Source organism: Oncorhynchus kisutch, linkage group LG18, assembly GCF_002021735.2.
Source record: "Oncorhynchus kisutch isolate 150728-3 linkage group LG18, Okis_V2, whole genome shotgun sequence".
NCBI lineage: Eukaryota > Metazoa > Chordata > Actinopteri > Salmoniformes > Salmonidae > Oncorhynchus > Oncorhynchus kisutch.
The window spans coordinates 56,911,321-56,927,262 of record NC_034191.2 but is presented as its reverse complement, the minus strand read 5'-3'; the positions used below and the strand labels follow the sequence as shown (position 1 = coordinate 56,927,262).

Sequence of the window (15,942 nt, the reverse complement as noted above, 5' to 3'; positions counted from 1 at the left end):
GGCCCTGTGTGTGTGTGTGGCCCTGTGTGTGTGTGTGTGTGTGTGGCCCTGTGTGTGTGTGGCCCTGTGTGTGTGTGGCCCTGTGTGTGTGTGGCCCTGTGTGTGTGTGTGTGGCCCTGTGTGTGTGTGGCCCTGTGTGTGTGTGTGTGTGTGGCCCTGTGTGTGTGTGTGTGTGGCCCTGTGTGTGTGTGGCCCTGTGTGTGTGTGTGTGTGTGGCCCTGTGTGTGTGTGTGTGGCCCTGTGTGGTGTGTGTGTGTGTGTGTGCCCTGTGTGTGTGTGTGTGTGTGTGTGTGTGGCCCTGTGTGTGGCCCTGTGTGTGTGTGTGTGTGTGTGTGTGTGTGGCCCTGTGTGTGTGTGGCCCTGTGTGTGTGTGTGTGTGTGGCCCTGTGTGTGTGTGTGTGTGGCCCTGTGTGTGTGTGTGTGTGGCCCTGTGTGTGTGTGTGTGGCCCTGTGTGTGTGTGTGGCCGTGTGTGTGTGTGGCCCTGTGTGTGGCCGTTTGTGTGTGTGTGGCCCTGTGTGTGGCACTGTGTGTGTGTGGCCCTGTGTGTGGCACTGTGTGTGGGTGGCCCTGTGTGTGTGGGTGGCCCTGTGGGTGGCCCTGTGTGTGTGTGTGTGTGTGTGTGGCCCTGTGTGTGTGGCCCTGTGTGTGTGTGTGTGTGTGTGGCCCTTTGTGTGTGTGTGTGGCCCTTTGTGTGTGTGTGTGTGTGTGGCCCTGTGTGTGTGTGTGTGGCCCTGTGTGTGTGTGTGTGGCCCTGTGTGTGTGTGGTGGCCCTGTGGTGTGTGTGTGGCCTGTGTGTGTGGTGTGTGTGTGTGTGTGTGTGTGTGGCACCTGTGTGTGTGTGTGGCCCTGTGTGTGTGTGGCCCTGTGTGTGTGGGTGGCCCTGTGGGTGGCCCTGTGTGTGTGTGTGTGTGTGTGGCCCTGTGTGTGTGGCCTGTGTGTGTGTGTGTGTGTGGTGTGTGTGTGTGTGTGTGGCCCTGTGTGTGTGTGTGGCCCTGTGTGTGTGTGTGGCCCTGTGTGTGTGTGTGGCCCTGTGTGTGTGTGTGGCCGTGTGTGTGGCCCTGTGTGTGTGTGTGTGTGTGTTGTGTGTGGCCCTGTGTGTGTGTGTGTGGCCCTGTGTGTGTGTGTTGTGTTGGCCCCTGTGTGTGTGTGTGTGTGGCCCTGTGTGTGTGTGTGTGTGGCCCTGTTGTGTGTGTGTGTGTGTGGCCCTGTGTGTGTGTGTGTGTGTGGCCCTGGTGTGTGTTGTGTGTGTGGCCCTGTGTGTGTGTGTGTGTGTGTGGCCCTGTGTGTGTGTGTGTGGGCCCTGTGTGTGTGGTGTTGTGTGTGGCCCTGTGTGTGTGTGTGTGGCCCTGTGTGTGTGTGTGTGGCCCTGTGTGTGTGTGTGTGTGGCCCTGTGTGTGTGTGTGTGGCCCTGTGTGTGTGTGTGTGTGTGGCCCTGTGTGTGTGTGTGTGTGTGGCCCTGTGTGTGTGTGTGTGTGTGTGGCCCTGTGTGTGTGTGTGGTGTGGCCCTGTGTGGTGTGTGTGTGTGGCCCTGTGTGTGTGTGTGGGGTGTGGCCCTGTGTGTGTGTGTGTGGCCCTGTGTGTGTGTGTGTGTGTGTGCCTGTGTGTGTGTGTGTGTGTGGTGTGTGGCTGTGTTGTTGTGTGTGTGTGTGTGTGTGTGTGTGTGTGTGTGGCCCTGTGTGTGTGTGGCCCTGTGTGTGTGTGTGGGCCCTGTGTGGTGTGTGTGTGGCCTGTGTGTGTGTGTGTGGCCCTGTGTGTGTGTGTGTGTGGCCCTGTGTGTGTGTGTGTGGCCCTGTGTGTGTGTGGTGGCCTTGTGTGTGTGTGTGTGTGGTGTGTCTGTGTGTGTGGTGTGGCCCTGTGTGTGTGTGTGTGGCCTGTGTTGTGTGTGCCCTGTGTGTGTGTGTGTGGCCCTGTGTGTGTGTGGCCCTGTGTGTGTGTGTGGCCCTGTGTGTGTGTGTGTGGCCCTGTGTGTGTGTGTGTGTGGCCCTGTGTGTGTGTGTGGCCCTGTGTGTGTGTGTGTGGCCCTGTGTGTGTGTGTGTGGCCCTGTGTGTGTGTGGCCGTGTGTGGGCCCTGTGTGTGTGTGTGTGTGGCCCTGTGTGTGTGTGGCCCTGTGTGTGTGTGTGTGTGGCCCTGTGTGTGTGTGTGTGGCCGTGTGTGTGTGTGTGTGTGTGTGTGTGGCCCTGTGTGTGTGTGTGTGTGTGTGGCCCTGTGTGTGTGTGTGTGGCCTGTGTGTGTGTGTGTGTGGTGTGTGTGTGTGGCCCTGTGTGTGTGTGTGTGGCCCTGTGTGTGTGTGTGTGGCCCTGTGTGTGTGGTGTGTGTGTGTGTGTGTGTGTGTGTGTGTGTGTGTGTGGCCCTGTGTGTGTGTGGCCCTGTGTGTGTGTGTGTGTGGCCCTGTGTGTGTGTGTGTGGCCCTGTGTGTGTGTGTGGCCCTGTGTGTGTGTGTGTGGCCCTGTGTGTGTGTGTGTGTGGCCCTGTGTGTGTGTGGCCCTGTGTGTGTGTGGCCCTGTGTGTGTGTGGCCCTGTGTGTGTGTCCCTGTGTGTGTGTGTGGCCCTGTGTGTGTGTGTGTGTGTGTGTGTGTGGCCCTGTGTGTGTGTGTGTGGCCCTGTGTGTGTGTGGCCCTGTGTGCGTGGCCCTGTGTGTGCGTGGCCCTCTCTGTCTGTCTGCATGTCAATTCGATTTGCTTTATTGGCATGACGTAACAATGTACATATTGCCAAAGCTTACTTTGGAGATGTACAATAGTAACATGCTGTGTCTGTCTCTCTCTCAGGCTGGCCCTATTGAAGAAGAGTGGCGAGGAGGACTGGAGGAACAGGATTAATAAGAAGCAAGACGTGGTGAAGGTGGCCGTGTCAGAATGCCACGCTCAGCTATGGGAGGTGGAGCAGAGCTTCAAGAAGAAGGTAACCTGACTACTACTGTATATGCTGTCCTTTATCCACACTTCCAGTCAGACAGCTATAACCTCTGCTATAGACTTTACACAAACACATGCTTAGCCTTTTGACTGACACTGATGCGATTTAAAAACGAGTCAAACAGGCTGGTTTTCAGCCGTCATTTTGGGGAAATTACAATTTGTTGCCTACTTTTCTAATCAAGTGAATCCAAAAGGGCTTATTCTAAAAACACTTGTCTAAATAAATTAATCCTATGTCCAGAGTTTGTTTCTCTAAACAGAGGTGTTGTGTATGTTGTCATCTATAGTGTGTGTGTGTCTGACCTTTCACTAATAATGCATGCTACTTATGACACTTATAAGCTTCCCGAGGCAATTCGTTGTACCAGAATTGCCTTTCATATCTTCAACTGCACTTACACTCAAATATGATAGTCATTGGTGATTACTCAGGTATAGTATATGTACTACTGTATTAACACCTAAGTTGTCTGAGTTGCTAGGTCACCGTGTGTATTCTGAAGACATTGTACCGTTGTTTCCAAGTGAATGTCGTACTTAGAAGACCAGATGTATGCATGTACAGTTGGCATAGTTTCCCTAAATCAGGTTTTTTAGCCAAGAGAACTTCCTGTGCAATATCAGGAAATGTGTATGAATTGATATGGCAGACCTTTCGTTTGTCTACTGTTTTCTTTCAGACCTGCATGCGTGTCTCGTCTTTAGCCTTTCTGTAATCAATGCATGTTCTATGTAACTTCTCCTACTCTGTCTTTATGTCTGTTTTGCATGTCTTTTTTCCATCTAAAATAAACCTTTATTTCAATCTCTGCATGCCCACTGTAGTTATGTTATGCGAGTGTTTTTTAAAGGGTGGGGGTTGGTGATTTTTCCACATACCTCTTTTTTTTTTTTTTGAACTATTCACAACATTATCTATCCCCTTTCCGTCCATGCAAGCAGACAAACCATGTTTTGGCTCACCAATCCATGTTTTCTCAGCTTTGTCGTAACACGAGTGTTTATTGACGATAACCGAATGAAAATATTTCCCGGTTTTCCACATGCGATGACACCAAACCAGAGAGAAATGCACACTGCTCTTGTCAAATCATTACGCCCTTAAAGGATGTTATTATTTTTTTAAATACAAAATAATTCTGAAACCAAAAGAAGGTTTTTAATGCCTGCGTCCGTATTCATGAAGTATCTCAAAGTAGAAGTGTTGATGTAGGATCAGTTTTCCCTTTTAATTCACAATGAATAAGATTACATGGAGAGGGAGGGGGGGGGGGCTGACCCTAGATCAGATCGGTTACTCTGAGATGCTGAATTGGTTACACACCCTGGTCTTTTACCTCTGTAGATTAAACGAAGAACACCGAAGAAACTAAATGTATAAAAATGAGACCAAAGCATAGAAGTGAAACGAGTAGTGAATCAACTAAAACAGACCAGGTTTAGGGCTTCAAAGGAAATCAAGAGGAAGGATGGATGTTTTTGTTTTTCGCTCTTTTTAAAAAGATATTTTTTTATGGTTTTATCCTCCCGTTCAGCCTGGCCAGTGAGCTCAATCAAGACCACCTCCGTTCCGAGATCAAAGGAGATGTACTGTAGCCTACAGTACAGTAGGAATTGGAGAGATTAGGGAGAAACATCCCCTTTTTAGGAGATTATAATCTGGCATGTCATTGGTCCGTGCCTATTAAGAGTTTGAGCAACACTGAGTCACTGCTTTAAAATGCTTAAAAGTACAGCTAAAAAAAGCAACATCAGGGACTGAAAGTGTGGGGGGGGGGGGGGGGGGGGGAGAGAGTGTTGATCCTACAAACTTTGTTTGAATGACACCTGCTGGAATATAGTGTGCGTTTCAAATTCAACCTCTCCGTAATCCAAAGATCAGTGACGGTTTTAGAGGGTGAGGGAGAGCGGTTGACGTTCTGGGTCAGCCATGCGGATGACAACCTAGTCGACCGAAAAGAACACTTGTCCTTTTTCTTTTCTCTTCCCTGCTGTGTTTCTATAGGAGGAAGGGATGATGATGATCGATGAGTTGGCTGTGTCTGATCAGCTCTGGGTAAGACCGGTGTGTTGGGTTCCCCACGAACACACACCCTGGCGTTGTTATACACTACTAGTGGTGCTTTTACGGGATAAGGGTTGCAACGTTCCGGTAACTTCTCAAAGTTCTCATCTTTTCTCTGAAATCCCGGTTGGATTATTCCTGCTTATTCCCGCCTGAATCCGGGACTCTTCCAACTGGGATTCCTTGAAACCCTGGGAATTTGGGGAAATATACCCAATCAGTTTTTCTATTTAATACCGTGGTGTGAGTGGCCTGCTCTAATTCAGTCCTGCCGCTCATCAGGTGTCTTATTAACTGTGGTTGATGCTGTAGCTTCGAGTCTCAAGGCTGTCTCATCGTGTGTGTGTGTGTGTGTGAGAGAAGTGATTTGATGCTGAAACCCATATTCCCTGTCCATACAGCCATTAAACCCAAATGTATAAACTGCGTGACATTGAATGTGTTGGATGAAGGTGTGTGTGCAAGCTATGACGGCGATTCCCATTTTTACAAACCACTGTCAAATTACACATCTGTAAAACACAAGGTTGGAGGTATAACTGTTTTTTCCCCCCCCCATCTACTGTTTATTCCCCTCTGTCGTTGATTATGTCCTTTCTGTCCATCTGTGGGAACCTGTCTGTCTTCCCTGTCCCTCCCTCAATAGGAGCCGGTCTTTTCAACCCCTTTCTCTCCTCCTCCTGATCTCCCTGATGGTGATCTAAGTGTCGATCAGTACAGCCAGGTGAGACCATGCATCCGGTGTGATGGCCTTCATGCTGTACCTGCTTGCATAGCCAACCTAGCTCCCTGCTGGTCTGAGCAGTTGTTCTTTTAAGCTGTTAAAGCCTCTATGCAGATATTGTTAGTTTGCGATAACGTTCTTATTACCAAGTATCTATGCCAAAGATCATGATGCGTCTGTAGGCATACAGTATCTTACCATGGTGAGCTCATCTACTTTATGAAGGCATGTTCACTATATCCACTGTATACTCTCCCAGAAAATGCCTCGGTCTGTTTTCTGCTCCAACTCTCCTGTTAAATCCGCTACCCTGAAGTTCTAGGACTCTCCAGAGTTGTTCTTGCTCCTGGAGTTGCTAGCCATGCGTCTGGAGGCGTTGTAGTGATGTTGACGCGTCATGGTGATGGCGAGATGAAATGTCACACCTTTTGGCGCGGCTTCTGGCTAGGTCTTTATTATTATAGACAGCATCCTCTGCCCTCCACTCTTTCCTCTCATTTCACCCCCTCTTCTTTCCTTCCTCTGTTCTTCCTTTCCTCCTCCCGTCACCCATCTTCCCGGTCACATGAAGGCTACCAGCCCCCCCACGTCGAGCATCTTCAGCCCCCCCACGTCCACAGTGACCAGTCCCTCTATGGCTAGGGATGAGAGGCACCCCTGGAGACGGAAGGTGACACATTCACCCACTCCAGTAGTCAACAGTCACAGGCTGCGTCCCAAATGGCAACCTTATTCCCTATGTAGTGCACTGCTTTTGACCAGAGTGAGGGGCCATGGTTAAAAGTAGTGCATTATGTAGGGAATAGGGTGTTATTTGTGACACACACACACTCGCAGGTAGACCTGCGGTCATACGCAAAGGACTGCTGTGCACGGTCACACATACAGTAGTAGGTCTAGTGTATGGACAGATACAGAACTTGTTGGCTACAATATATATACAATATAGAATATTGGTGTCTAGGGGACCCTTGTTTGAGGATGTCTGTGTGTGTGTGTGTGTGTGTGTGTGTGTGTGTGTGTGTACTTATGGTAAATTATCTTTTTGCGTATGTTAGCATTTGTGTGGTAGAATAGTTTTTCAAACAGGTGAAAATGTGTGTGTGCTCGACATGCCTGTGACGTTTTGTGTTGTGCTGGTCGTGACGTCTTCCAACTCCCATGCTTCTGTGGTGATTGGGTTCTCCTACAGTAGATGAACAGTAAATGAGTATTGTGCATTCATGCCGTCCATCCACCATCTACATTCTCTCACTTCTCTCTGTCAAACCGGTCCATTCATGTGATGGTGAATACCTTTTAGAAAACGGCCGTCTGTGGATCTGCGAGAGTAGACACCAAGCATTTATTTTAATGCGGAGGCATGCGAGTATGTCGGCCACTCTGAGCCAAGGGCGTTGTTTGATGTTGTTCAGTGGTTTGCTACAGTTAGTGGAATGGAGATGATCTATTAGTTAGTCATATCTGTGGGGGTTGTGGTGTAGTACCATCTTCAAAGTTCTGAACATTTCACCTCAATGAATGGCACCCTATTCCCTTTATAGTGCACTATTTTAGACCAGGGTCCATCAATAGTAGTGCACAATAGGGAGCCATTTGGGACACATCCCGTGCTTCACATCCCCCTAACCTCGTGTGTGTGTGTGTGTGTGTGTTCTCCTAGCAGAGGATGGGAGGAGGAGAGGAGACCCAGAGCCGCCGTATAGACATGTCTATCCAGGAGAGGAAACAGCTGATCGTGGCCCGAGAGGAGGCCTGGAAGTCCAAGGGCCTTGGGGCTGCCAACGACTCCACGCAGTTCACCGTGGCCGCACGCATGGTCAAGAAAGGTCAGGGGTCATCAAATGCTGTATGATACACCCCCCCCCCCCCCGCGGCAAAACACGTGCGTGTATATACGATCACGCATCCGCAGAGCTAGGGTTTGTGTAGTCAGTAGATAGAAAGTGGTCTACTGTGTCAATTCCCACTTCTGTTACACACATTCCATATAATCCTGCCGTACCTTTTTTCACTCAGGCAGCTGTAAAACACATTTCACCCGTTCCTGCTGTATGTCCATTTAAATGTGTAATTTTCTTAGTTTTTCACTTGTGCAGGAAGTTCTTCAATGGACCCCCTATAATCCAATTAGCAGTATGACCTACATTAGGGGCGGTACCCGTCAGACAGACAGAGACGTGTTTCCTGTCCCCAGTCACTCCCTTATTTACTCAGTCTCATCTGTTGTTTCACGTAGTGGAACATCCCATTTATATAATGTGTCTGTTTCAGGTCTGGCTTCTCCTTCAGCTCTCATCAACAGCCCTGTCATGTCTCTCCTCTCCAAACCCAAGAACACCACTCCTGCCATCTCCAAGCCTCTAGAAGGTCAGTAGCCCAATTTGGCTGTGTGCACTCATTCACTTGCACTGATTCATTTAAAAGCATTGGATTGGTGAAGATGGATAGTTTGGCATGTTTATTAGACCAGTCCAAGCGTTTAAACGCTTGAGGAGGACTGAACGAGTTCGCAGTGAGAAGGGGATAAAAATCATAATTCTGTAAGAACCTCTCTCTCCTCTCTGCTGTGTCTCTCTTTCTCTGTCATGTGAGGCCTCGCCTTATTCATTTACTAGGCCTTAGTCATGACATGGAGGGTCTGAGTCACCTTGTCGTGTGGGGTAAACGGTTGTGACTGGGTTGTGTCATTTGGGGTAAACGGTTGTGACTGGATTGTGTCCGTAAGTGTCATTAGACACATGCCGTCCCAATGTAAACACCACGAACGAAATCTGTAGGAGGCTTGTTTATCCCATCCGTGTTATTGAAAAGTCAATAGCACTTAACTTCATCCCATCACTACAAAACTACTGTATGTACCAATTAACTTAGGACTGACCTACAAAACGTAATCCATTTTCCCGATGTTGACAGCTGGCTATAATCGGTCATCTTTGATTTTCCTTTTATGAGAAATCAAGGAAATATCTGATACCGAAGGTGTTTTCAAAATGATTTTGCTGTTGTGCTGCCTTTGTTGTATGCATGGTACGTCTTCTAAACGGCACATGTAATCACTATAGCGACAGTAATTATTGGTGTGACTGTTGTAATTCTGTCTGGCAACCAATGTCTAATGGAATGTAAACCCTGGGATAGTGTTTGGTTGTCCTCACTGACTGAAAAGCATTCATGCATGAGAGTTCAATTTCAACTTCATTGCCGTCAACACACACACTTCCAGGTTGACACATTTCTGGTGCATGTGATTGACATTTTTTTCTATGGATGGATCTCTTCTAAATTCATTTAAATGCACACTCTGGTCAAAGGTTGTGCACTATATAGGGACTATGGGTGCCATTTGGGACAGTGATTAAGTGTAGACGTCAGTCACTCGCCATTCAGAGTAATTCCTGTCCTGTTATGTTGCTTTGCAGAGATCGAGGCAAAACCGGACATGAACCTGGAGTCAGACAGGAAGTTGGATAAGCTGGAGTCTTTCCTGGGCAGGTTGAACAGTAAAGGTCAGTGTCTTGTTCTAGTATACGCGCCCCTCCCCCTTGACCCTAACCCTGTAATGGTCTGTAAGGTGGAAGCAATATGGCGGAAGCTCCACCTCTACACTGCTCATACCTATCCAGACCCTTCAGATCTGCAAACATGAAAGAGTTAGGGCCAAGGGGGGCGAAGCACGAATTTGCACCGACTGTCTCTCTTTTGAGGCCTGAGATAACCCGTCTTCCGTGTTGTCCCCGTCAGTGGGTGGCCTGCGGGAGTCCACCATCACGGTGACGGAGAAGACGGTCAAAGAGGTCATGAACTTGGATGATGAGATGTTTGATAAGTTCTACCGCCAAGTGGCTGAGATGCCCCTGAACATGAACAGCAAGGTGGACATCAACGATGACTTTGACGACATTTTCGGTGGTACACAGATGCCCAAGTAAGCACGCCCGTGCGCGCTCGCACACACACACACACACACACACACACACACACACACACACACACACACACACACACACAGTGCAGAGGTCAGGGTTTAGTCAACACTGTAAAAACCCGGCACCTGCTTCCTGTTGAACTCTGACCGCTCTCCTTTCCCCTCCCTAGGCTGACCTCCTCCATGGTGCAGCACAAGCGGTCCGTGCGTCCTGTGCGCAACGTCCAGTCGTCCAGGAACCCTCTGAAGATGCTGGCGGCCAGAGATGACATCAGACAAGAGTACACGGAGCAGAGACTCAACATCGGCCTGCTGGAGAGCAAGAGGATGAAGGAGGAGAAGAGTGAGTCAACAACCCATAGCCTAGGTCATGCTAGTGGTTCTGGAATGAGGGCAGGGTTGGCAAGAGGTTCAGCTGTCTGTGAAGATGAGGGAAAAAAAGAAGCCTGGCGTTTTGGTTGTAAATGAAGTTAAATCCAGGCTATGCAGAGGTGGCTTGTGGACTTTGTAGTGCTATGGGAGGCTGTTCTACAACATGCATGACTGGAACGCACGTTATCACAACAGCACTATGGGAAAGTGTTCTCCTTTACCTCCCACGACAGCCAGCTCTCCAGAGCACACTTTCAATGTCTATATTCCTAACTCCTCCCGAAACTACACTGCTTGAACTGATTCAAATCAGGCCTTGTAGTTCTGTTCTATAAATAAGTTCAACACAATGAATCCTAGGATAGCAGACGTAAAAGCTGTAAAAGGGGACCTGCATTTAAACGCATTGGCTGCATCCCAGGTGGCACCCTATTCCCTCCGGAGTGCACTACTTTTGACCAGGGCCCATAGACATTTGGTACGCAGCCTTGTTTCCTGGTATTGTTCAAAGCGATCCTCAAAAGTTGACTGTTGTTTTTCTACCATTGTGTGTAGGGTAAGTTCTGCAGCGGGCTGTGTCGGTGATAACAGCGTCACTAAAGCTACAAACTGAAAGACTCGTTACTCGCAACTTCCTCTTCCCATCTCTTAGGAGAATAATAAAAACACGCCATGAGACCCTGAAAGGTTCTGGGGTTTGTTCTAATAACGTTAGGAACACTCTTCTTTTTCAGGGTCGAGAGTATTGTGTTGCCTTTAATCTCATTACATTTTATTATTTATAAAGTCTTCAGCTGTAGTGTGTGTGTGTGTGTGTGTGTGTGTGTGTGTGTGTGTGCAGTTGGTCTCGGTGTGTAATGTACAATATGTGTGTTTATAAGTCTACTGTGTATATGATGCATCTATATATCTCCTACTCGGTCTCTCTGTATTCCAGTGAATAAGAACTCTGGTTTCTCAGAGGTGGCACTGTGTGTGTTACACTGTGTACAAAACATTAGGAACATCTTCATAATTTTGAGCTGCAACCGCTTTTGCCCTCAGAACAGACTCAATTCGTCAGGGCATGCTGGCCTGTGTTCACTCCAATGCTTCCCACAGTTGGCTAGATGTCCTTTGGGTGGTAGACCATTCTTGATACACCGGGGAAGACTGTTGAGTGTGGAAAAACCCGGCAGCGTTGCTGTTCTTGATACACTCAAACCGGTGCGCCTGGTACCCACTGCCATACCCGTTCAAAGGAACTGCAATATTTTGCCTTGCCCATATTCACCCTCTGACTGGCACACATACACAGTTAATGTCTCAATCCTTCTTTAACCTGTCCCCTCCCCTTCATCTACACTGGTTGACATCAATAAGGGATCGTAGCGTTCACCTGGCCAGTCTTTGTCATGTAAAGAGATGTTCATAATGTTTTGTACCCTCAGTGTATGTCTTCTGTGTATAACTCCTCTAACTGATGGGTTCATCTCTGTTCCAGTGTGTAAGAACAGTGGATTCTCTGAGGTGGCTCTGGCTGGGCTGGCCAGTAAAGAGAATTTTAGCAGCGTTAGCCTGCGGAGCGTCAACATCTCCGAGCAGATGTCCAACAACAGCGCCGTGCCCTACAAGAAACTCATGCTCATGCAGGTCAAAGGTGAGACGGACAGATGACCTCTCGCCTCACTAAAAGTCAACTCTGGGATCAGTCATGATAAGAAACCCAGGGAAAGAATGTGGTTGGCTGCACACACACACACACACACACCCCTCTGAAAAGAGATGATTAGATGGTGACATGAATGCTGCTTTCACCTTTTAACCACCCACCCCCATCTGCTAGTAGTTCTTAGGAGAGACATGCATATCAACAATGCTAAACGGAACAGTGTAATAGGCTAAGCGCTAAGCTGGAATCCCAAATACATTGTGCACAACAGTCCTTCTGACAGTATTTCACAACAAGCGCTTCCAATAGTACACGTTTATCTGCACCATACTGATGATGGTTTACCTTCACAAAGAAGGAAGGCAGCGCGTTCTCTCACCGCACTGTCACATTAAGGAGACCAATTTCTTGGGCGGTGTCTCAAATCACTCCCTATGTAGTGCACTACTTTTGACGAGTGCACTATGTAGGAAGTAGGGTGCCGTTTTGGGATGCCGGGTGGCCTAGATTAGACCCGATAGTGAGAGCAGCCTCCTGGAATAGACCGACAAGGAAAGACCTCAGTCTTCCGTGAATCGCGGGTGAGACACACTGTAGCCTGTAACGAGCATGCTAAGGCTAACCATCCAGAACAGTAAGCAGCAAAACATTCCCTATATAGTGCACTACTTTTCATCAGAGCCCTATGGGCCCTGGTTAAAAGTAGCCCATTGTGTAGGGAACTGGTTGTGCTTCCTTTGTCTGACTGCGGCACGCTAATCGTCTAAATTAGCTTATTATTTTGTTCCGGCAGTTTTTTAGTCTGGGGAAGGAAGAAACGGTTGTGTGTATTGTGCCTATTTGCTGCTTATTGCATGTGGGTCAGGCATACAGTATCTGTCCCAACAAGGCATACAGTATCTGTCCCAACAAGGCATACAGTATCTGTCCCAACAAGGCATACAGTATCTGTCCCAACAAGGCATACAGTATCTGTCCCAACAAGGCATACAGTCTCTGTCCCAACAAGGCATACAGTCTCTGTCCCAACGAGGCATACAGTCTCTGTCCCAACGAGGCATACAGTCTCTGTCCCAACGAGGCATACAGTCTCTGTCCCAACGAGGCATACAGTATCTGTCCCAACAAGGCATACAGTATCTGTCCCAACAAGGCATACAGTATCTGTCCCAACAGTAACCCATTTCCTAGTGCTGCCGAGGTCCACAGAGGAAAATAGCCTAATTGGCATTTTTACCCAAAGCCACGAAGGGTGCTCTTCCAGGGAGTCCTTTCCTTTTCAGAGGATATTTTAAAAACAGACTGTGTTTGTTGTAGTTATTTTAGGCCTCCACACCATGTCCATGCAGCTGTGGTGCTTAATCATGTTACCCAGGTCACCTCTCTCTACCCTAGGCAAACAAAATCCAATAAACAGTTATGGACACAGTCTTCGTGTATAAAGTAGTGTATTCTTAACTGCCTCTTAACTTCCATTCAAAATCAAAACAACCACTGATATACCATATCTATCCGTGTCCGTCTGTTATATTAACCAGGCCGACGGCACGTCCAGACCAGACTAGTGGAGCCCAGAGCATCCTCTCTGAACAGCGGGGATTGCTTTCTGCTCATCACTCCTCATCACTGCTTTGTCTGGACTGGAGAGTTCGCCAATGTCATCGAGAAGGCTAAGGTAAGTCTGTTGATCTTGTTGCTGTGTTCAGCAGCTATACATATCACAAACTCATCAAATGCACTCATATTGTCATAGGTTACATGTAATTGTAAGTAGTGCTGTCCACACAGTGTTAGCGTTGTGTAGGTATGCTCAGATGAACGCGTGTAACCCTGTCAGTGGGTTTTAAAGGTCTGTAAATATTAGGCGTGTGCTGCTTCAAGTCACGTGCAGGAAGTAAACCCGGCCTTGGGAGGAAGTAGCGTTGGCGTAGCAACACGGGAAGTGGTGTGTGTGAGGGGAGAACAGCTGCCGTAACAGGAAGCCTCTCACTGAGACGCAAATGCAGACCTACAGCTATTGTTTCAAACAGACTTTAGCCCTGATTGGCCAGAAAGAAAACTGACCTGATTCTGAAATTCTCTCTCTCTCAAAAAAAAGATCATTCAGACTATAAAAACCCAATGGGGGTTTGTTCACAACACTTGCGTATGAGGTCTATCTCAGGATATGCTTTTTAAGATGACATCTTTTCACCTCACTCTTAATAGATCAACCGTTGTGCGGCAGGGAATTTTATTTTTTATATAATTTTTTTAACAAATTATTTTGTAGCATTATTTGAGCTTAAAAATTAAATTTAGTGGAATTTTTTAAGGGAAAATATTTGTTTAGGGAATTTTCAAAATATGATTAATTTATATGCCTGGAAATGCCCTTGTCCGGAGAAAAATATTCAAATTTCAAACTCTACCAATAAGTAATGGGATATTAACTGAAAAATTATCTTATGTAGTTTCTTGCATTATCCCTCTGACTTTAAATAATATTTCTCCCAAAACTGTGATTCCTAAAAGATGTGTCCTGAGATGAGTCTAAAATCCTAAATGAATCAGGAATGCAAAGGGTCAGCTATACCATAAGGACCCCTTGTTCATGTCCTCATTACATGTAATCCAACAAGACCACTGATGGTCTGGAAAGTTCTCTACTTTTGATAGATTTAAACAAACGATATTGGAATCGCCATGGTCACAACCGTGATCTGTCAACTCGATCTGCCTGATTAGAATATGCATTTTGGTTCAAATATGTTTCATTTTAATTAGGTTTTAGAGTCAAATCAACTAAGGAATAACTCAATTGCTACTGCGTATACCACTCCGTCAGTGCTGAAAGATCTGATTAGAATGCTTATGTTTTTAGTGGGGATTTTCAAATGAACAATTTTCTATATTTTCTACAAATATTGATCTTTTATTTTTAGAGGCAAAAATGTATTTGAGTATCGCCGTCATTAATATTCTGAAATATTTGAATCCCTGTTCTGCGACATATGCTTAAAGTGTCAAAATATATATTTCAAATGTACATATGAAGACATATTTGTGGAAAAAAAGAGATGGTCCCTTTCAAGAATCATTGAGCTACTAAATATGTAGCACAATGAATTGCACTTGATTTGGGCTGAGAATGAACAATTTGCTTCGTTTCTGTCTTCCCTTCCTAGGCTGCTGAGTTGGCCCAGTTCGTTCAGACCAAGAGAGATCTGGGTTGCCGTGCCAACTATGTAGAGCTGATCGAGGAGGGCATCAACACACACAGCTATGCTGCCAAGGAGTTTTGGAAGATTCTGGGCGGACAGGCCAGCTACCAGTGTAAGGATGAAGTAGTTAATGGGTTATAACTGGAATTAACATTTTACCTACCAGCTACCAGTATACGGCAAACTGTCGGTTAGTTTGGGAAACATATTTCAATCAGTCACGTTTTGGGGTCCCTTCTTTTTGTTTGATACATTCATGGCTATGTAGGTAAGTTTATTTATTTTGAATGTGTTATGGGTCCCCTCAACTGAAATGTTACCCACAAATGATTCCCAGTTATTCCTTGAAAGCATCATCAGTTTTTACCACTTCCTGTGTCCTTCCTGTAGCCGCGGGGACGCCAGACGAGGATGAGCTGTATGAGAGCGCCATCGTAGAAACCAACTGCATCTACCGCCTAGTGGATGACAAACTGGTCCCCGATGACGATTTCTGGGGGAAGGTTCCCCGATGCACTCTGCTCAGCCCCAAACAGGTCAGACATTACTTCTACTACTAACATTGTTTGGTATGAGGATATAGATTTTCATTCTGATTGGATTCCAATCAAGTGAAGACCGAGATGGAAAAAGAAACCTGGTTGATCAGACTGCTGTATCTCCTAAGTCAAGATTTTGACAGTGGCAGGTACACTACTCTGACCTGTGAGTTCCTCACTTTCAAATGCCCATTTTGAGCTGAAAGTGAAAGTACATCATTGTACTGGTGCTGACTGCCCCTCTCTGTGACCCCTGGCCTGCAGGTGTTGGTGTTGGACTTTGGCAGTGAGGTGTATGTCTGGCACGGTAAGGAGGTGACTCTGGCCCAGAGGAAAGTAGCCTTCCAGCTGGCTAAACACCTGTGGAACGGAACCTTCGACTACACCTGCTGTGACATCAATCCCCTGGACCCTGGAGAGTGCAACTCACTCATACCCAGGTACTGGTACACACATTCTGTCTCTCTCTCTCTCACACACACACACAACACATTAAGCCAAACCTTACAGTGAGCTAGCCGATTCACATACACAGTATTG

At 47.1% G+C, this 15,942-nt stretch overlaps 1 protein-coding gene across 24 annotated transcripts in view; it reads left to right on the top strand.

The window, feature by feature from the left end:
• svila (supervillin a) overlaps window positions 1-15,942 on the top strand; it is a 159,801-nt gene that overhangs the window by 134,964 nt on the left and 8,895 nt on the right. For 11 of the 24 annotated variants that reach the window (XM_031796350.1, XM_031796353.1, XM_031796368.1 and 8 more), the window contains 14 exons: window positions 2,771-2,903; window positions 4,926-4,976; window positions 5,632-5,709; window positions 6,281-6,379; window positions 7,373-7,538; window positions 7,984-8,079; window positions 9,132-9,218; window positions 9,454-9,637; window positions 9,808-9,980; window positions 11,493-11,648; window positions 13,199-13,335; window positions 14,828-14,975; window positions 15,254-15,399; window positions 15,667-15,842. In XM_031796350.1, the coding sequence (XP_031652210.1) occupies window positions 2,771-2,903; window positions 4,926-4,976; window positions 5,632-5,709; window positions 6,281-6,379; window positions 7,373-7,538; window positions 7,984-8,079; window positions 9,132-9,218; window positions 9,454-9,637; window positions 9,808-9,980; window positions 11,493-11,648; window positions 13,199-13,335; window positions 14,828-14,975; window positions 15,254-15,399; window positions 15,667-15,842 (1,830 nt within the window). The remainder of the gene's footprint in view (window positions 1-2,770; window positions 2,904-4,925; window positions 4,977-5,631; window positions 5,710-6,280; window positions 6,380-7,372; window positions 7,539-7,983; window positions 8,080-9,131; window positions 9,219-9,453; window positions 9,638-9,807; window positions 9,981-11,492; window positions 11,649-13,198; window positions 13,336-14,827; window positions 14,976-15,253; window positions 15,400-15,666; window positions 15,843-15,942) is intronic. The other 13 variants (XR_004204020.1, XM_031796367.1, XM_031796365.1 and 10 more) reach the window with 9 other exon arrangements.